Source organism: Salmo salar, chromosome 12 (genome assembly GCF_965601325.2).
Source record: "Salmo salar chromosome 12, fSalSal1, whole genome shotgun sequence".
Taxonomy (NCBI): Eukaryota; Metazoa; Chordata; class Actinopteri; order Salmoniformes; family Salmonidae; genus Salmo; species Salmo salar.
The window spans coordinates 31,729,059-31,750,499 of record NC_138302.1 but is presented as its reverse complement, the minus strand read 5'-3'; the positions used below and the strand labels follow the sequence as shown (position 1 = coordinate 31,750,499).

Genomic DNA, 21,441 nt, shown 5'->3' with positions numbered 1-21,441 from the left:
AAGTTCAGTGTATCATTTTAATGTACTCTCACAAGTTGGTGAACAGTTACAATTTGTCGCTCACGGTACTAAAACACACATCCATTGATAGTATAAATAGCCAACCTAACAATACACATTTTCAAATACATAAATCATCAAGTATCCAAGTATTAAGTTACGCACATCAAAATAAAAAGGCATACAAAATATCGCAGACATTGAAGTCCAGTTTCAAAGCGAAAAACACAAATCACATTTCAGACATGGCAGTAATTAATCAACAAGGTTTGATAAGAGAAAATAAAAAAATAAAAAGGTCCCAGACTTTCAATAAACAAATATTGCAACAATTAAGCATTTCATATTAAAAATAGTTACTGAAAGGACTTAAGTGTGTAGACGTCCTGCACAAGACAAAGGCAACATTCTTTTGTTCCAAGTAAAAAAATGAGACCTTTTCTAATGTAGTGGATGACAAACCCACTCGATTGCCTTTTTGTTCCATTTTAATTGTAAGGCATTTCAAGTTTTAACCATGTGGAGGAAGGCATACATCTTTCTATTCAGTATTGAACTGAATCATAAAATTTTAAGGGATACCTAACTACTCATGTTAAATCATCGTTACAGTACTTTTTAAAATATATTTTTTAAAGTAATAAGCACCCTTGCCAATTAAAACCTTGGGATGTGTTCAACATGTATAAACCAACATCTGGAGGTTCACAAAATTACTTCACTGGCTGTGCTCCTTTCCAATTCTAAGGACACACATAGAGAACACTCACTCACTGTCACTTGTTCACAAACTAACCTCTTTATTGACACTTTTTAATTGAGAAGGGAAAACTTTAATTATTTGAGAATGAATTTCCAATGGAAATACTTCAACACAATGGATTTACTAAGAAAAAAACAAGCCTGCCAGGTAGATAAGATAAAGAAATGAATGTATTTTATAGGGGCATTGTTGGCATGGACTAGGAGTTAGTTTTACTACTGGATGCAGCAGTTGTTGCGGTGGCCGTTGGAGTCTTTGAAGCGCAGGCGCATCTTTGGACGATACTTCTCCAGGTAGAAAAGCTGCTTGCTGTTGAACGCTCCACGACGCTTCCTGTTACGAGAGAAAATACATTGTCATTTCACATTATCTAAATTGCAGGTCAGTGATATTAATTTAAAACAGTGGGTTTTATAGACTAGCCTCCCTTTTTGAATGAAATTACCCACTGTTACAATGTACTTACACTGTACTAAGGGTTAAGGTACATAATGCAATTTCAACTTCTCAATTGCAGCTCAGTCCAATTCTTTCAAAACAATGCGTTTTAGCCTCCATTTTAAAATGCTGCAGCTACAGTATATAGAGATCTACATAAGTGTATTTGCATCAGACTTACTGCCGGATGAACTGGACAGCATCTTCATACTTCATCCCACATTCAATCAAAGCCAGGGCAACCATGACAGGGGCTCTAGGAGTATAACATAACAAAAACTTTGGAAATACTCAGAAGAAAAGTTGACAAAAGGCAGTTAGGGTTAGGGTACTATGGGACTTTTTAATACTGTGTATCATGGCTAATTGTTTTTTGGCATTCTTACCAAAGAACTAGCATCATCAATCTAACACAATTCTGAATATAAATACTTATTACATGTTTAAAAATCCTTGTTACAGGATTATAAGTGTTTCTATACTAAGAGGGAAATAAGAACACTAGTTTACCTCCCCAGGCCAGCTACACAGTGGACAGCAATGCAGCAACCAGGCTCCTCCCTAAACTTCGTCTTCAGGAGGTTCAACCAATCATCAACAATCTGGTTAGAGGGGGGAGCTCCATCATCAAACGCCCAATCCTATTGGTGGAGGAGGGGGAAATTAGTTCATCTGCCCTCTTTCTCAGAAACCAAAACAAAGATGGTAGTAAATAAGTGATGTTGAAGCTTACCAGAACCTGTATTCCCTCTTTCCCCACCAAGGTGGAATCATAGGTGGCCTCACATACTCTCACAACGGTGGTCACTCCATACTTCTTCAGTTCCTGTAGAAGAATGTACTTTTATTTTCATATGATCTGCAACATATTCCATTGTACATTTGACATACTACACAGGGAAAACATTTATATTTTCTAAACAGACCCTTTATACTATGGAAGAGAGGGACTACCTATGAGAATCCAGAACATTCATTACGTTTTATAACAAAATTAATTTCTGATATCGTCACGGTGTTAATGATGTGAGGGCTCACCTCAATGAATTTATTCAAGGTGGCATTGGTTGGATTGTGGGTAATGAGGAACCTCATGTTTTTGTAGGTGATCTCCACAGGGGCAGGTCGGTTCATACGCGCCATGGTGACAGACGAAAAAACGAGATCTCCCACAAAACAATCTAACAAAAACACTTATTTAGAGGGAATATCAACAAAATGTCAAACTATATTCCCGCAATAAAAATACACCGTGACCAGTGGGCTAAAGAAGGCTATGGAGCGAAAGGAGGTCGGATTTGGCAGAAAAAAGGGTGTGGACAACCAAAATCAAACCCCTTCTCCTTTGGGAAACAAGACAGGTTCCCCCTTGATTCTGACCAGGCGGAAGCCAACGAGGGCAGTGTGCAGCAGGTAGAGTTACCCCATCCAGGCTCGTTCTGCTGGTAGGTTAGGAGGTGTCCTGATCCTGCCAACGTTTCAGATCCTCCTCCTGTGGGTCCAATGTGTTCGGAGAGGAGGTGAGTTCTGCTGTTCACTCGTCTGCATAGGCAGCTGCGTGCTGTGCCTGGCAGTAGTCCCCACTGCCCTTCAGAAACTCCATAAATGTGTGACCCAGAACACCACAGAACTGCTGCAAGAGAAAAGAGGGGGAGGGAGTAAGATATAAGGCCTCTAAACTCAAGGGGGAAATGGCTAAAACAATTGAAAAAGAAAAGGTTATGGAAACACATAACTGCTGCTCTCTTTCAGCCCAGATCTAGTCTAACCATAGGTCTAACACGACTGCCAATGTGTGAAGGATGGATGTAGCTTACTAAGGCCTACAGTAGGTCGCTGTTCAACTCTACATATTCTTTAGAAATGCATACAAAAAGCAGTAATATCTACATATTAGGCCTACTATATGCCTCGTTGACAGAAGGAAAGATTTTAGAATTTCAGCAAAGCTATTTTTGACACAAGCCATGTATAACTCCCTTAGCCCTAAGCATTGTATATGTTTTTCTCTGGCTGGTGCTCCAAATACTGTCTAAGAAGCTTGAAATATGGATAGTTAATCCGATTTTTTTCCGTCTGGAAAATAATGTTTTGTTCTGAACATTAAAGCCAAATTGGACCTTGAATTAAGAGACAATACAATGACGTCAAACCTAGACGTCTGTCCAACGACAAAACCCAAACAAACCGAAATTTACATAAGTATGATAAAAGAGGATTTCTATAAAACTGTCCTTTGTGAGGGCAGACTCGGCGCCATCACCGGTATAGAGGCCTCATAGCCGAGCACTTGTAAAATGTCCATTGAGATACAGAAACACATTTTTTAATAGTGAGATATTTAGCGCCTCGTTTAAGTAAACTACAGTTAATTACGGTAAGAATGATTATAGAAACTGTCAATGATATTGCTGACAAGTTCATAAGAAAAATGCGTAAATTTTATACGACGGTAATAGCTACGTCAAATGCTTCTCAAAGGCGCTCCAAAGGCAACCCACCACCTCGTTTTACTCGAATAAAATGTAAATCTAACGGCAAAGCCCATTTAATTTCGCATACACCTTTGACATACCGTTAATCACAGGAAAAACTCACATGTATCAATTTCACAAAGACAACATAGCATTTGTCGAAGAGGCCCGATATTTAACATTTGAAAAATTTAAGACCAGTTGATACAGAATTACAACACGAGTCGCTACAATGTAACAAAAATATAGTTATGAAAATTTACACTTACTGGGATATGCTTACTCATTGAAGATTGTAGCTTAATCATACAGCCGGTCCCTAAAAATAAGTAAATATATTAAATGGTTTTGCACCATGCAGTCTAGGCAATTCCTCCGTGCGGAGTCGGCGTCTACTCGAATAGTACGACGCAAGGCAAACGGGCAATCACTATTCAGAGCTCGAGCTCTCTCGAAACCCCACCCTAGAAAGCCTACAAACTGGGCATGTTCTCTGGGATCAAATTGTAGTCCTGCGCAAAAGAAGCCAACTCTTTATTCAGGTTTATTCACCTCTGTTTGAATACTTAAGGATGGCTGATTATTGATTACCTATATAGTGCTAATCATTTAGGGCTTCCACTAGCGTTCACTGCCACAAAGTCCAAATAAGATTTTTTTTTTTTGCTTTTTGGTCTCAGTTTAAGGATTTGAGGGATAAGGTAAGGTCCCAAACAGTCATTCTGAAAAGTACTTTTTATCTCAAGGCTAACAACTTGACTTGACAGCTGCGTCAGAGTTTTGAACAACCCTTACCCCTTTTGTTCTATGCTGACTGAAGACCTAGTTAGCCAATAACTAGCTAACACCAGACACAGATGAAAGGGGAAACATATACCAAAGAAAAATATAAACGCAACATGTAAAGTGTTGGTCCCATGTTTCATGAGCTGGAATAAAAGATCCCAGAAATGTTCCATATGCACAAAAAGCTTATTTCTCTCCAATTTTCTGCACAAATTTGTTTGCGTTTCTCCTTTGCCAAGATAATCCATCCACCTGACAATGTGGCATATCAACAAACTGATTAAACAGCATGATCATTGGATTGACTGGGCCTGGCTCCCAAGTGGGTGGGCCTATGCCCTCCAAGGCCCACCAATGGCTGCACCCCTGCCCAGTCATGTGAAATCCATAGATTAAGGCCTTACAAATTTATCTCAATTGACTGATTTCCTCATATGAATTGTAGTTCAGTAAAATTGTTGAAATTGTTGCATGTTGTGTTTGTATTTTTGTTCAGTATATAAGTATCTGTGCCATAGATGAATAGGGTAAACTTTTAATTATATTTGCTGAAACCCTACAGTCATACTTTGGCACCAGTAGAGTAGCTAACTAGCTATATAAACCATGCTCCTCTGCAAACACGCCTTCTCCATCGTTGGTTACAAGGCAGTACTTATTTTAATTAGGTAAGAGAATATCATGTTACCATTGGTGTACTAAAATGACAGTTAAGGTGATGTCACCATTTCTTCTTAATAATGAATACAAGTGTTTGACATGGGGGGAGGGGACCAGTAACTTTATGATCAAACTTTATCAGTGTAGCAGCAAAAGTCATTGGTCATCATACTTTAATCTGGTTTCTTTCAAATATCATCCAATTGAATGAAAAACATGATTTTGACTGTTCATGACCTATAAAGCAGAGAAATTGTATAAAATTGTTTATGACTTTGTGGTTATAGAAGCCAATAGTGTGCAACTGTAGCCCACAATTTGGGGCGTTCCTTCATGTGAACATTTTTTTGGGGGGGCACACGGGTAGTTTGGGAAATAATGTAAAATTAACATGTGTACAGAGACTCATGTGAAGGCCAAATTACAGAGGAGGAACTTCTTGATGCAATTAAAGCCTTTAAGGCTGGGAAAACTCCAGGGCTGGATGGCATACCAGTGGAAGTATACAAAACTTTTTTTGGTATACTCAGAGGACCATTATTAGCATGTTTTAACCACTCCTCTATAAATGGTACATTATCAGACACAGAACAAGAAGGTCTGATATCATTATTACTGAAACAGGACCCAAGTAGTGTGTGTGTATGTATATATATATATATATATATATATATATATATGATCCAGTCCATTTAAAAAAATGGAGACCTCTTACACTTCAGTGTTGTGACGCAAAAATCCTAGCAAAATACTTGGCGCATAGAATTAAAGTATTGTCAGATATTATTCATCCTAATCAGACAGGTTTTTTATACATGGACGATACATTGGAGATAATATAAGACAAGTACTGGAAACAATAGAATACTCTGAAATATCTGTCACGACTTCCACCGAAGTTGGTGCCTCTCGTTGTTCAGCGGTCATTGTCGCCGGCTTTCTAGCTGCCACCGATCCACGTTTCTTTTTTCCATTTGTTATGTCTTGATTGTTCACACCTGGTTCCATTACGTTATTATTTCCCTATTTAACCATCTGGATCTCATTATGTTTTGTGCGTGATTGTTTCCTGGTTTGTTATTCTTTTGTTAGGGTTTGTTATCCCTGCGTGGATTTATTGGCTGATTATTGTTCTGAGTAAAGTACGTTATTTTACTCAGTTCTGTGTCCTGCGCCTGACTCTGTCCTCACCTCTGCACAACTGACACTTGACAGAATCATGCACCATTTTTATGGAGTCAGCAGGTGCACCCAGTCCTCCGGTACCAGTGGAGGAACACGTCCAGCAGCACGCGATGATGCTCCAACATCTTGGCACAGGCATGGATCGCGTGCTGCTCACCATGGAGCAATGGGGGGGAAAAGGTTTTTTTCCCACAACCCCATCAACTTCACTCCAACCAACACCACAACCCATACCGCTGTCCACCCCTGGGTCACCTGGACCCAGTGGGATTCGGCTCTCGCTGCCGTGCGCTGATTATGGGACGGGTGCCAGGGGTTCCTGCTCCAGTTGGAGCTCTACCTGGCGACCGTCCATCCGGCTCTCTCGGGAGACAAGAGCGTGACCGCCCTCATTTCCTGTCTGTCGGAAGGCGCTTGAGTGGGCCAACGCGGAATGGGGAAGTATAGACGCAACGTTGGTCCGCTATGAGCATTTCACCCGACACTTCCGGGCGGTCTTCGATCATCCACCTGAGGGGAGAGCGGTGAGGGAACGCTTGTTCCATCTCAGACAGGGGATGAGGAGCGCACAGGAATTCGCACTGGACTTCAGGGCCCTGGCTGCCAGCACGGGATGGAATGAGAGGGCCCTGATCGACCATTACCGCTGTAGTCTACGTGAGGACGTTCATCGAGAGCTGGCCTGCAGGGACACCACCCTTACCCTCGACCAGCTGGTGGATTTATCCATCCGGCTGGATAACCTGTTGGCCACCCGCGGACGTTCGGATCAGGGTCCGTCCATTCCATCCCCCAGCACCTATGGTGCTACTCTAAGGGTAACCGGAGGGGGGGCTGTTCCCTGCACTACCTGTGGCCGCAGAGGACACACTGCTGGTCGGTGCTGGAGAGGTTCCCCAGGAAGTCAAGGCAGCAGGCAGGGCACTGGTGGATCATCCCAGGTGAGTATGCACCCAACTCACCCAGAGCTTCCTGTTGTGCACGTGTGTGTGTGTGTGTGTGTGTGTATATATCTATAGAATTTCCTGAGTTTTCCCCGCATTCCCAACATAAGGCGCTAGTAGATTCAGGCGCAGCTGGGAACTTTATAGACCGTTCGTTTGCTCGTAGATTAGGGATCCCTATTATTCCTGTTGATGTGCCCTTCACTGTACATGCCTTAGTCATCCTTTAGGGTCAGGTCTGATACTGGAGGTCACAGCTCCACTATGTGTGATAATGCAGGAGGGTCATGAGGAGAGAATTAGTCTCTTCCTGATAGATTTTCCTGTGGTGTTGGGGTTTCCCTGGTTGGCCCATCATGACCCCACTAGTTCGTGGCAACAGAGGGCTCTCAAGGGATGGTCACGTCAGTTTTCAGGGAGGTGTATAGGTGTTTCCATAGGTGCAACTACAGTGGAGAGTCCAAACCAGGTCTCCATGCACATCCCCTCTGAATATGCCGATTTGGCTCAGAAGGCGACTCAACTACCACCCCATTGACGGGGGGATTGTGCGATAAATCTCCTGGTAGACGCAGCACTTCCCAGGAGTCATGTGTATCCTCTGTCACAGGAGGAGATGGCGGCTATGGAAACATATGTCACCGACTCTCTGGGACAGGGATGCATTCAGCCTTCCACTTCACCTGCCTCTGAGTTTCTTTTTTGTGATGGAGGTTCAAATCAGATCACGGTGAAGTAAAGTTACCCTCTGCCTCTCATAGCCAGTGTGACCAAGTCATTGCATGGGGTGCGCTTCTTCACCAAATTGGATCTCAGGAGTGCTTACAACCTGGTGCGTATCCGGGAGGGGGATGAGTGGAAGACGGCATTTAGTACCACCTCTGGGCATTATGAGTACCTCGTCATGACGTACGGGTTGATGAATGCTCCATCCGTCTTCCAATCCTTTGTAAACAAGATTTTCAGGGACCTGCACGGGCAGGGTGTAGTTCTGTGTGTGTGTGTGTGTATATATAGATGACATTATAATATACTCCACTACACGCGCCGAGCATGTCTTTGGTGCACTAGGTGCTTGGTCGACTGTTGGAGCATGACCTGTATATTAAGGCTGAGAAATGTCTGTTCTTCCAACAGTCCGTCTCCTTCCTAGGGTATCGCCTGTCCGCGTCAGGGGTGGAGATGGAGAATGGCCGACTCCAACCACGGTAAAGGAGGTGCAGCGGTTCTTAGGGTTTGCCAACTACTACCGGAGGTTTATCCGGGGCTTTGGTCAGGTAGCGGCTCCCATTACCTCACTGCTGAAGGGGGGACCAGTGCGACTGCAGTGGTCAGCTGGGGCGGACAGGGCTTTTGATCACCTGAAGGCTCTGTTTACCTCGGCTCCTGTGTTGGCTCATCCTGATCCCTCCTTAGCGTTCATAGTAGAGGTGGACGCATCTAAGGCTGGGATAGGAGCTATGCTGTCTCAGTGCTCGGATACGCCACCTAAACTCCGCCCCTGCGCGTTCTTTTCGAAGAAGCTCAGCCCGGCGGTGTGACGCTATGATGTGGGGGACCGGGAGCTGTTGGCTGTTGTCGGGGCTCTGCAAGCGTGGAGGCACTGGCTTGAGGGGGCGAGACACCCTTTTCTCATTTGGACTGACCACCGCAATCTGGAGTACATCCAGGTGGCGAGGAGAATGAATCCTCGCCAGGCAAGGTGGGCCATGTTTTCCACCCGTTTTGTGTTCACTCTATCCTACAGACCAGGTTCCCAGCACGCTAAGGCAGACGCACTGTCTCGGATGTATGACACAGAGGTGCGGTCCATGGATCCCACTCCCATTATTCCGGCTTCTTGCCTGGTGGCACCGGTGGTATGGGAGGTTGACATCGAGCGGGCGTTGCATGCGGAGCCCACTCCCACCCAGTGTCCAGTTGAACGTAAGTACGTTCCGTCTGATGTTCGTGATCTGTTGGGCTCATACATCACCTTCCTCTGGTCATCCTGGCATCGGTCGGACAGTGCGCTGTCTTAGTGGGAAGTACTGGTGGCCCACTTTAGCTAAGGACATGAGGGTGTATGTTTCTTCTTGCTCGGTGTGCGCCCAGTGCAAGGCACCTAGACACCTGCCCAGAGGGAAATTACAACCCCTACCTGTTCCACAACGGCCGTGGTCACACCTATCGGTGGATTTCGTGACGGATCTCCCTCCGTCACAAGGAAACACCACGATTCTTGTTGTTGTGGATCAGTTTTCTAAGTCCTGCCATCTCATTCCTTTTCCCGGTCTCCCTACAGACTGCGGAGGCCCTGTTTACACACGTCTTCCGGCACTACGGGGTGCTTGAGGATATAGTCTCTGATCAGGGTCCCCAGTTCACATCAAGGGTCTGGAGGGCGTTCATGGAACGTCTGGGGGTCTCGGCCAGCCTGACCTCAGGGTTTCACCCCAAAAGTAATGGGCAGGTGGAGAGTTAACTAGGATGTGGATAGGTTTCTGCAGTCTTATTGCCAGGACCGGCCGGGGGAGTGGTCGGCTTTCATCCCCTGGGCAGAGATGGCCCAAAACTCCCTCCGCCACTCCTCCACTAACCTGTCCTTGTTTCAGTGTGTACTAGGTTATCAGCTGTGGCATCAGAGCCAGATCAAGGCACCTGCAGTGGATGAATGGTTTCGGCGCTTGGAGGAAACGTGGGACGCTGCCCATGTACGCCTGCAACGGGCCATCAGGCGACAGAAGGTGAGCATCGACCGCCACCGTAGTGAGGCCCCGGTATATGCACCGGGAGACCAGGTCTGGCTCTCGACCCGAAACCTGCCCTGCCGGAAGCTGGGTCCGTGGTTTGTGGGGCCATTTAAAGACCTGAGGAGACTGAACGAGGTATGTTATAGGTTACAGCTTCCCCCTGATAATCGTATTAACCCCTTGTTCCATGTGTCTCTCCTCAGGCCGGTGGTGGCTGGTCCGCTCCAGCAGTCTGAGGTGCGGGAGGTTCCTCCGCCCCCTCTGGACATCGAGGGGGCCCTGGCGTATACTGTGCAAGCCATCATGGACTCAAGGCGTCGGGCGAGGGGCCTTCAGTACCTCGGAGGGGTACGGTCTGGAGGAGAGGTGCTGGTGGACATACTGGACCCGTCTTTACTGCAGGAATTTCACCACCCAGATCGCCCTGCGCCTCGTCCTCCTGGTCATCCCCGAGGCCGGTGTCGGCACGCTGCTGGAGCCGCGCGTCGGGGGGAGGGGGTACTGTCACACGACTTCCGCCGAAGTTGGTACCTCTCCTTGTTTGGGCGGCGTTCGGTCGTCACCGGCTTTCTAGCTGCCACCGATCCACATTTCTTTTTCCATTTGTTATGTCTCGATTGTTCACACCTGGTTCCCATTCCATTATTTCCATATTTAACCCTCTGGCTCTTATGTTTTGTGCGTGATTGTTTCCTGGTTTTTGTGTTAGGGTTTGTTATCCCTCCGTGGATTTATTGGCTGATTATTGTTCTGAGTAAAGTACATTATTTTACTCAGTTCTGTGTCCTGCGCCTGACTCCGTCCTCACCTCTGCACAACTGACACTTGACAATATCGGGGACACCAGGCCTGGTTTTCATAGCTGATTTTGAAAAGGCTTTTGATAAAGTATGACTGGAGTTTATATATAAATGCCTAGAATATTTCAATTTTGGGGAATCTCTTATAAAAATGGGTTAAAGTTATGTATAGTAACCCTAGGTGTCATATAGTTTAACTTGAGATGTAGCCATTATTTACTATCTAGAGGAGTAAAACAAGGTTGTCCACTATCGGCATATCTATTTATTGCCATTGAAATGTTAGTTGTTAAAATTAGATCAAACAATAATATTAAGGGATTCGAAATCCATGGCTTAAAAACTAAGGTGTCATTGTACGCTGATTCATGTTTTCTTTTAAAACCACAATTAGATCTCTCCACGGCCTCATAGAGGATCTAGATACTTTTGCTATCCTCTCTGGATTAAAACCAAATTATAAGTATACTATTACGTATTGGATCACTAAAAGAATGCACATTTTACATTACCGTGTAGTTTACCAATTAAATGGTCTGACCGAGATGTGGACATACTCGGTATACAAATCCCGACAGAAATGATCTCACGCCAATACATTTTTATTATAGAAAGTTAGCAAAAATAAGATCTTGCTACCATGGAAAGGAAAATACCTGTCTATTTGTGGAAGAATCACCCTGATTAACTCTTTAGTCATATCACAGTTTACCTATTTGCTATGGTTTTGCCTACACCCAGTGACCTGCTTTTTAAATTATATGAACAAAAGATTCAATTTTATTTGGAACGGCAAGCCAGACAAAATTAAAAGGGCCTATTTATATAACGAATATGAATTCGGAGGGCAGAAATTATTAAATATTAAAGCATTAGAGCTCTCATCAGGCATCAGTTATACTTAAATCCAAACTGGTTCTCTAGTAAATTGGTAGGAATGTCTCATCCTATGTTCAAGAATGGCCTTTATTCAGATTACACCTGCTCACTTTCGGGTTGTTTGAAAAGGAAATCTCCAAAATATTGCTATTTTTTTTAAACAAGCCTTAGAAAGTTAGTTGCAATTTCAGTTTAATCCACCTGAAAAGACAGCACAAATATTGTGGTTAAACTCAAATATACTAATTGATAAACAAAAATGAAATTAAAAAGTATACTTTTAGTGAATGATATCATAAATAGGACTGGTGGAGTTGTGTCACACATGCAGCTAACGCAAACATATGGAAATATCTGCTCTACCCAAAATTACAACCAATTAATTGCAGCATTACCCCAAAAATGGAAGAGGCAAGTAGAAGGAGAAAAAAGTAAAGAACTTGTATGTCGGCCCTGTATTAAAGAACATAAATGGTTAAAGAAAAGTGTGATCAATAAAAACATTTACCAATTTCATTTAAGGACCAAAAAACTGACAGCTGTGCCATTGCAAAATAGTTGGAAAGAGATTTTCGATGTACCCATTCCATGGCACATGGTTTATGAATTGATACGCAAAACAACACCGGGATTCAAAACTTCTAATTTTTCAATTGAAATTACTAAACATTCTATTGGTTGCAATAATTTTGTAATCTATATATATATAGGGATACAATCTTCCCAGCTCTGCAGATTTTGCTGTGAGGAGGCAGAGTCATTAGATCATTTATTTTGGTATTGTCCATATGTAGCTTGTTTTTGGTCACAGGTCCAGGAATGGCTGAAGAATTGCAACATTTGCCTAGAACTAACGTTGCAGATCACTGGGTGACTTGAAAAGCAATAGTCAATCAATCAATAATATAATAATTATTTTAGCAAAAATGTTTATTTTTAATTTACAATCTGTAGAAGCTATGAGAATAGAAAGGTTCAATACTTTTGTGAAGCATCACTGCACAGTTGAAAAATATATGGCAAATAGAAATCCAAAATGGATGATGTTGAGGGGTTGAATGGAGCTGAAGGGTGGGACTAATAGGATAACCAATGTAAAACATACGGGGTCTGTAAAATGTATATAGGTTCAGAAATGTTGTGAAATAGCACAGTTACAAATAGAAATCAAACTGGATGGACATCAGAAATGGAGGAAGGACTAAAAACAAACAAAATATAACTATTTTAAAATAGAGTGTGTCTGTAAAAAAATGTAAAATGTGTATAAGATGTATAAACTGAAGGTAGAAGCCTAAGTGTTTATTAGTTTACTACAATTCGGGGAAGGGTGGTAGGGTTTGCGGGGAATAATAATAAAGGTATATTCTTAAAAAAGTATGTCTATATAGGTATGTGTATGTGTATATGTATGCATACGTGTATGTGTATGGATTGTCACGTCCTGACCAGTAAAGGGGTTATTTGTTCTTGTAGTTTGATCAGGACGTGGCAGGGGTATTTGTTTTATGTGGTTTAGGGTGTGTTTGTGTATGTGTTCATGTAGAGGGGTATTTGATTTATGTATTCCGGGGTTTTTGGATTATCGTTCTATGTTAGTTTATTTCTACGTTATGTCTAGGTGTTTGTATTTCTATGTTTTGGTAATGGGGATTGGGGCCTTCAATTGGAGGCAGCTGTCTATTGTTGCCTCTGATTGAAGGTCCTATATTTAGGAGTGTGTTTGTCATGGGATTTTGTGGGAGATTGTTTCTGTGTATAGCTTCATGCCTTACAGGACTGTTAATCGTCGTTGTGTTTTTGTATACGTTTTGGTTTTCCTTTGTCCTAAATAAAAGAAGATGAGTATACATTTTCCCGCTGCGTTTTGGTCTACACCCTACGACACCCGTGACATGGATATATACTGCTCAAAAAAATAAAGGGAACACTTAAACAACACAATGTAACTCCAAGTCAATCACACTTCTGTGAAATCAAACTGTCCACTTAGGAAGCAACACTGATTGACAATAAATTTCACATGCTGTTGTGCAAATGGAATAGACAACAAGTGGAAATTATAGGCAATTAGCAAGACACCCCCAATAAAGGAGTGGTTCTGCAGGTGGTAACCACAGACCACTTCTCAGTTCCTATGCTTCCTGGCTGATGTTTTGGTCACTTTTGAATGCTGGCGGTGCTTTCACTCTAGTGGTAGCATGAGACGGAGTCTACAACCCACACAAGTGGCTCAGGTAGTGCAGCTCATCCAGGATGGCACATCAATGCGAGCTGTGGCAAGAAAGTTTGCTGTGTCTGTCAGCGTAGTGTCCAGAGCATAGAGGCGCTACCAGGAGACAGGCCAGTACATCAGGAGACGTGGAGGAGGCCGTAGGAGGGCAACAACCCAGCAGCAGGACCGCTACCTCCGCCTTTGTGCAAGGAGGAGCAGGAGGAGCACTGCCAGAGCCCTGCAAAATGACCTCCAGCAGGCCACAAATGTGCATGTGTCTGCTTAAACGGTCAGAAACAGACTCCATGAGGGTGGTATGAGGGCCCGACATCCACAGGTGGGGGTTGTGCTTACAGCCCAACACCGTGCAGGACGTTTGGCATTTGCCAGAGAACACCAAGATTGGCAAATTCGCCACTGGCGCCCTGTGCTCTTCACAGATGAAAGCAGGTTCACACTGAGCACATGTGACAGACGTGACAGAGTCTGGTGATGCCGTGGAGAACGTTCTGCTGCCTGCAACATCCTCCAGCATGACCGGTTTGGCGGTGGGTCAGTCATGGTGTGGGATGGCATTTCTTTGGGGGGCCGCACAGCCCTCCATGTGCTCGCCAGAGGTAGCCTGACTGCCATTAAGCACCGAGATGAGATCCTCAGACCCCTTGTGAGACCATATGCTGGTACGGTTGGCCCTGGGTTCCTCCTAATGCAAGACAATGCTAGACCTCATGTGGCTGGAGTGTGTCAGCAGTTCCTGCAAGAGGAAGGCATTGATGCTATGGACTGGCCCGCCCGTTCCCCAGACCTGAATCCAATTGAGCACATCTGGGACATCATGTCTCGCTCCATCCACCAACGCCACGTTGCACCACAGACTGTCCAGGAATTGGCGGATGCTTTAGTCCAGGTCTGGGAGGAGATCCCTCAGGAGACCATCCGCCACCTCATCAGGAGCATGCCCAGGCATTGTAGGGAGGTCATACAGGCACGTGGAGGCCACACACACTACTGAGCCTCATTTTGACTTGTTTTAAGGACATTACATCAAAGTTGGATCAGCCTGTAGTGTGGTTTTCCACTTTAATTTTGAGTGTGACTCCAAATCCAGACCTCCATGGGTTGATAAAATGGATTTCCATTGATTACTTTTGTGTGATTTTGTTGTCAGCACATTCAACTATATAAAGAAAAAAGTATTTAATAAGATTATTTCATTCATTCAGATCTAGGATGTGTTATTTTAGTGTTCCCTTTATTTTTTTGAGCAGTGTATATTTACCCCAAAAATATATGGGGGATTGGAAATGATGCAGACAATTACATTGATGGAAGCAACAATCTTTTCGCAATATTAAGCTGATCCACCCCTTAAAAAAAAAAAAAAAAAAAAAACAGTGCCCAACAGGCGGGTTAAAGACACTGTCTACCGGTCGCCCCCGCCTCCTGCCTGCTGTGTTCTGGAGAAACCTGTGCCCCACAAGTGGGGGCGAAGGACACTATCTACCGTAGCTACAACCTGGCCTCAGAGCATTTCTTATTACTCTGAACATGAATCCGGGACACTCCCTTTAGTATGAAATGTTACATTTCGTATGGTATGTATTAATTTGTGGATGTCCATCATCCATTTAGTATGATATGTTCCGAATTACAATTCGTATGATATGTTACGAAGACACCCCCCCCCCCCCAAAAAAAACTAGAATCGTCCTAACTAAGCAAAATGACGTTGAAAAGACGTGTAAAATATGTATTTTCCAGACGTTTGTAACGGTCGTCGTAAGGAGTGGACCAAACTGCAGCGGGTATATTGAACATCTTCTTTACTTTTATTGAAGAAAAAAAACACTTGAACAAAACAAATGACGAAAACAGCCCAGTAAGGTGCACAGACTATACTAGGAACAACCACCCAACAAACACAAGTGAAAACAAACACACTTAAATATGGCCTCCAATCAGAGATAACAACAAACAGCTGCCTCTGATTGGAGGTCATTGACAAAACTAACATAGACATAGAAAACCTAGAAAAACCACATAGAAATAGAAAACATAGAACATAAACCAAAAACCCCGAAACACACTAAACAAACACCCCTGCCACACCCTGACCAAACTACAATAACAAATAACCCCTTTTACTAGTCAGGACGTGACAACGTTAAGGTTTGGTTTAATTTAGGTTCTTAATGAGAGGTGTAAATACATATTTTCTGTACATTTAAAATACATATTTTCCAGGACATTGAAAGTCATCTTTTGCGGACATTGAAAAAAATACTTATTTTCAGTTCTGAATGAAAGTTGACAATACACATTTTCCAGATGTTGAAAATACTTATTTTCCAGACATTGAAAATATGTATTTTCCAGATGTTGAAATCAGCCTCAATTTTGGTTTTGAATGAAAGTTGAAAATATTTAGTTCATATTTTATTTAACCTTTATTTAACTAGGCAAGTCCGTTAAGAAAAATTCTTATTTACAATGACAGCCTACACCGGCCAAACCTGGACAAAGCTGGGCCATTTGTGCGCTGCCCTATGGGACTCCCAATCACGGTCAGTTGTGATACAGCCTGGATTCGAACCAGGGTGTCCGTAGTGACGCCTCAAGCACTGAGATGTAGTGCCTTAGACCGCTGTGCCACTCGGCGCTTGGGCTGGCCTAGACTGGACAAAATCTGAAGCAAACATAGACGTCTATGATTGGTTCAGAATCGGTCCAGACCGGACCAAAAACCAATGTCCGTGGATGTGGAAATCAAGGCCAGTCCGGACTGCACCAAAAAAAACTTCCAAAAGGCATCGGCATCAGTCCGAGCTTACTGAGGTGTAGCCTACAGTGTTGCCAGAAATCCCATTTTATGTACGCTCATCTATGTGGTAAGCCTACCGTTTGTAAAACACCAAAAAAAGAACATCCGGTCCGGACAATTTACGGATACAAACTTGAAACCTCTGATCATGACAATGGGGTGAAACTCCTGGATGATAGTTGTGATTATCCATTCCATATTGTCCATTTTACTTTGACATGTCCTGTTTTTGGGATATGTTGCTTGTTAACATGACAGTGCATTTTTGGGGAGGGATGTTGCCTCTTTTACAATGGGGGTCAATAGGAAATAATGTTGGTTTTCCCCAATTTGTGGGCGTGGTCGAGGGGAATTCCTTATTATTACTTGAATGCCGACTGAGACAAAAGCTTAAAAATTAACGAATTGAAGTATAAAGAGGGTTTCCTGCAGATGCAGGAATGCCTACATGCAGGAACACCCCGATTTGCGGGCTGGAATAGCACCCTTCTCACGGCAGGGTAGCCTAGTGGTTAGAGTGTTGGGCTAATAACCGAAAGGTTGCAAGTTCAAATCCCCGAGCTGACAATGTACAAATCTGTCGTTCTGCCCCTGAACAAGGCAGTTAACCCACTGTTCCTAGGCCGTCATTCAAAATAAGAATTTGTTCTTAACTGACTTTCCTAGTTAAATAAAGGTAAATAAATAGAAGCTAGTGACAAACATCATTTAGGGCCTATGTGGCAACAAATAGGCTATTCTTTCCAAAGTTGAGTGACCGGAATTCTACACATCATGATGCACACATCTTAGCAGGTAAAATGCACAATTTTGTAGGTATTTATAAGTAGGCTATAGCTAGGCTATGCTGTATTGCAGTCTATATTACAATTTTTTTTTATCTTATTAGGTATTTCAGTGAAAAGTATTTTATGATATAATATAGTATAGTTGTTCTTAATAATATTGTAATAAAGTTGTTATCTAGTTGTTACAGTGTCCTGGATGAGCACTAAATTCATTCTAGGTCCTATGCCAATGTTGCACAAGTTAATCTAAATATAAACTAATCTCACGATAGAAAAAAAAAATATTATTATAGAAAAGAGAGCATATTTGGTCCAGTCTTGATATAAAGGTTTTGTGAAGCCATATCAAATCTAGTTTTATTTCATACAGACAGTAGCCTAGTTCTTTACCATAAAATAGTTTATATCAGCAAAAAGTTAGAGTTACAACATCTATTGTAGATGCCTGATAAATATGTTAATGTTTCTCAGTACTTTTGAACTAAATGCATCTTTCTAGAAACTGCCTGAATGTCATGATTGGAGGCACAAACAAAATAGCTGAGCTGTGTGTTTTTGTCTCCACCTCCCTTTGCATTGACACAAAGGGGGATATTGAATCGTGGATGTTAATAGCCAGTGGGGTGAAAGCAGAAGTGTTTCAGTCTCTACCAGTTGTCAGTGGATACCAGTGTACAACCGGAGTGCCCATGGGTGCGGTGAGAGAATTTTCCAATCCATCACCATTGTGCCAATTGTCCATAAAATAAATGTGCGAGCATAGCTCTGGTTTCAAATGAAGGCACTCAAATCTCAGGTCAAAACTCACAAATGAGTATGAAAGGAATGCATGACTCAGAGGATCTCGTTCTCGAGGTAACATCTCTAGCTCTTTTATATTTTTTAGACCTGTAAATCCCAGTATGGAGTTTTGGATTTGGACACAATGTTGTTTCTTTTTACCCATGAATGGTAACTGAATTGAAGAAATGTAAAAGACATCACTAATCTGAAAAAGAAAATGGTAAAAAACAAAAGATGTTCCTTTTCCATTCCTTTTGTTTTAATATGGTGTAACAATTGCATTGTTAATTTAACTGTAATCTATTTGTTGTAGGTATTAAAATGTATATATATATTAATAAATATATATGTTTATTAATAACTATATAATAAATATATGAAAAGTACATACAAATACTGTATATTTTTGGTGGTTGGGTGGTGTTTCCAGGAGGGCTCAAGTAGGCTCAGAGACCAGGTAGATGGCAGTGGAATGAGCCAGGGCAAGAAGAAGGGGGTGAAGGTGAGTGGGAAACACGTGGCCCCAGTGGACTGGGACAGAGGGGGGCCGTCCATAGTCCACCACTCCGACTACGTGAGCAGCCCCAGACCCTCAGAAAGCAACCCCACCATCATCTCTATCGGCCCCTCTCCCCACTCCCACAAGCCCTCTGTGTCTCCAGAGAGGGATCGGCCCAGGCAGGATGAGGGCCCCCCCTCCAGGGTGGAGTGGTCCAGAGAGGGTTGCACCTACAGCCCAAAGGGCGAGGTGGGGGTCTCCAGACAGACCATGGATGAGTTGAAGAGTATCCTGAAGGATAGTTCCATGCTTGGTGCCCGGGGGAAGGAGGAGGGGGGGGGTGTCCCAGCGCCTTACACCTACCTGCATGGGACCAACAGGGGAGATGGACGGCCGGAGTCCCAGTCCTCCTTCACCACTTTCAAGCCCCACTCTGATGCTCCCAGGAGGGTGTCCACCAGGTCCAGGGACAGCAGCTCCCTCCAGCTTGGCTCCGGTATGGACTCGTCAACCTCATACAGGTCAGATGTGACTGGAGCAAACAGGCAATCCGAAGTACGGTCGTCCACGTTTGAGAGCAGCAGTGCCAACTGTGGAGGTTAGTCTGGTTTTGGATTAGATTTATCAAAAAGTTTATATTCTTATTTTGTAGAAACTTGTAGCTAATAAAGTAGTTCCATCACAAGCGACTATCTTTTTTTACAGACATGATAGTTGCTTTTGGCTCTTTTTCTCATAGATAACAGTAAAGACAACATGGATAAGTCTGGGACTCAGAGCTTTGTCTCAGCCATGGAGCACATCAAGCAGCAGATTGCCCGGGAGAATATCAACTTTGTCCGCTTCGAGGCCACAGATCTCCATGGGGTGTCCAGGTCTAAGACAGTGCCAGTCCGCTTCTTTCATGTAATCATCTCACACACAGTACACAAACATCCTGAAATGTACTAGCTATAGTGTATCGAGAAAACCCACAATGTTTTAATGCTATTTGTTTAAATGGTTGCTCAGTGGTTATGCTTGCCTATAGGAAAAGTCCCATGATGTAAACCTTTTTTTATCTTTACAGGAGAAAGCAGTATATGGGGTGCCGATGCCAAGAAGCTACCTAGAGCTGACCCTGAGCCCTAAGAGCTGTGAGGTGGACCACGCCAACAACCCTGCCAACTTCAGTAGCGATGTGCTGCTTATCCCAGACCTGTCGACCTTCAGGGTGCTGCCGTGGGCAGAGCAGACGGCCCGGGTCATCTGTGACCCCTGCATGATAACCGGTAGCCCCCTGCGTACCGCACCCCGTCTCATCGCCAAGCAGCTGATGGGGCAGCTCCAGAGCATGGGTTTCTCCCTGTACTCCTCCTTCACCTACGAGTGCTGTGTCCTGGGCTCGCCCGACAGGGTGGGCCCCAAGACCATGCTGTTCCCTGCCACCACCCTGGCCAGCAACCACGACCTGCCCTTCTTCCAGCAGCTGGTGAATGGGATGTACTGCATGGGGGCCGACGTGGACAGTTTGGCCTCAGCCATGGTGCCCGGTCAGATGGAGATCAACTTGAGGCCGGAGTTTGGCATCGCGGCCGCCGACACCGCCTTCACGTTTCGTACCGGCATCAAAGAGATGGCGAGGAAATACAGCTACATCGCCAGCTTCTTCACCGACGACAGCCTGTACAACGCCGGGGTGCTTTCCCACTCTCTCTGGGACACCAACGGACAACGTAGTCTCTTCCACACCGGGGACCACGGCGCAGGGGAGCTGTCGGAGATTGGCAGGAAGTGGCTTGCGGGGCTCTTGAGCCACTCGGCCGCCCTGAGCTGCCTGCTCTCCCCTGGGCTGGGCTGCCGCAGCCACATTGCCAAGAAGGTTAAAGACCCCAAGCACAACGTGCTTTACGCCACCTATGGCTACAACGACAACAGCAGCGCCTTCAATGTAAAATGCCATGGCGGGCGGGAGACGCATATCGACAACAAGCTGGGCTCGGCCATGGCTAACCCATACGTGGTGCTGGCGGCCACCATAGCGGCAGGACTGGATGGTATCAAACGGAACCTGGCGGCTGAGACAGGTCTGACCAGGGCCTCCACCCACACCCAGCTGGGGAAACAGCAGTTTGCCATCCCTGTGAAGCTGGAGGACGCTCTGGTGGCTTTGAGCGAAGACCATGTGATTCGCGGAGCGCTGGGAGAACCATTTGTGCAGTATTTTATTGCTCTGAAGCAATTTGAGATTGAGACTGAAGAATTGGACGCAGAGAGAAACAAATGTCTGGAATATTTCATATAGAAGTACTCAATATTGTACAGTCAGATTCCTGTTAAACAAATGGATTGATTGAATTCACACAATGCTTTCTTTCAATATATATATATTTTTTATTCCATATTTGACAGAAAACAATAAAAACATGATTGAAATATCAACATCTGTGTGCAGGGCCCAAACGAATTGAAAATGAATTATCACATTTAAAAGAGAGTAGGAATATCAGGGGTTTGGGTCTTGAATTATGATGCCTTTCAGTTGATAGCTGTCAGCATGGTACACAAACATAAATAACATTCTCAACCTATTACAGTGCTATGGGAAAATGTATGAAAGGAAACTGGCCACTTTACACTAAATACTGACATTGAAACTTATTTTACATGTATAGCTGAACACAGAACACAGGGT

General features: G+C 43.9%; 2 protein-coding genes across 4 annotated transcripts; one reads left to right on the top strand and one right to left on the bottom strand.

Annotated features, from left to right (window-relative positions):
- Window positions 1-3: 3 nt before the first annotated feature.
- On the bottom strand, window positions 4-4,055 carry tp4a1 (tyrosine phosphatase type IVA 1). Of its 2 annotated transcripts, NM_001165365.1 has the most exon segments (6): window positions 4-1,096; window positions 1,383-1,457; window positions 1,712-1,842; window positions 1,935-2,027; window positions 2,240-2,834; window positions 3,945-4,055. In NM_001165365.1, coding segments are annotated over 5 exon segments (522 nt in total). In that variant the 5' UTR covers window positions 2,345-2,834; window positions 3,945-4,055; the 3' UTR covers window positions 4-978.
- Window positions 4,056-18,100: 14,045 nt separating this feature from the next.
- LOC106564736 (lengsin) lies at window positions 18,101-21,155 on the top strand. 2 transcript variants are annotated; one of them, XM_014131043.3, is made up of 4 exons: window positions 18,101-18,183; window positions 18,699-19,365; window positions 19,507-19,673; window positions 19,837-21,155. In XM_014131043.3, exons 1-4 carry the CDS (start codon window positions 18,175-18,177, stop codon window positions 21,049-21,051), a joined length of 2,058 nt encoding a protein of 685 aa, XP_013986518.3. In that variant the 5' UTR covers window positions 18,101-18,174; the 3' UTR covers window positions 21,052-21,155. The 2 variants fall into 2 exon arrangements, with proteins under 2 accessions (XP_013986518.3, XP_013986519.3); XM_014131044.3 differs by lacking the exon at window positions 18,101-18,183 and adding an exon at window positions 18,194-18,340.
- The last annotated feature ends 286 nt before the right edge of the window (window positions 21,156-21,441 follow it).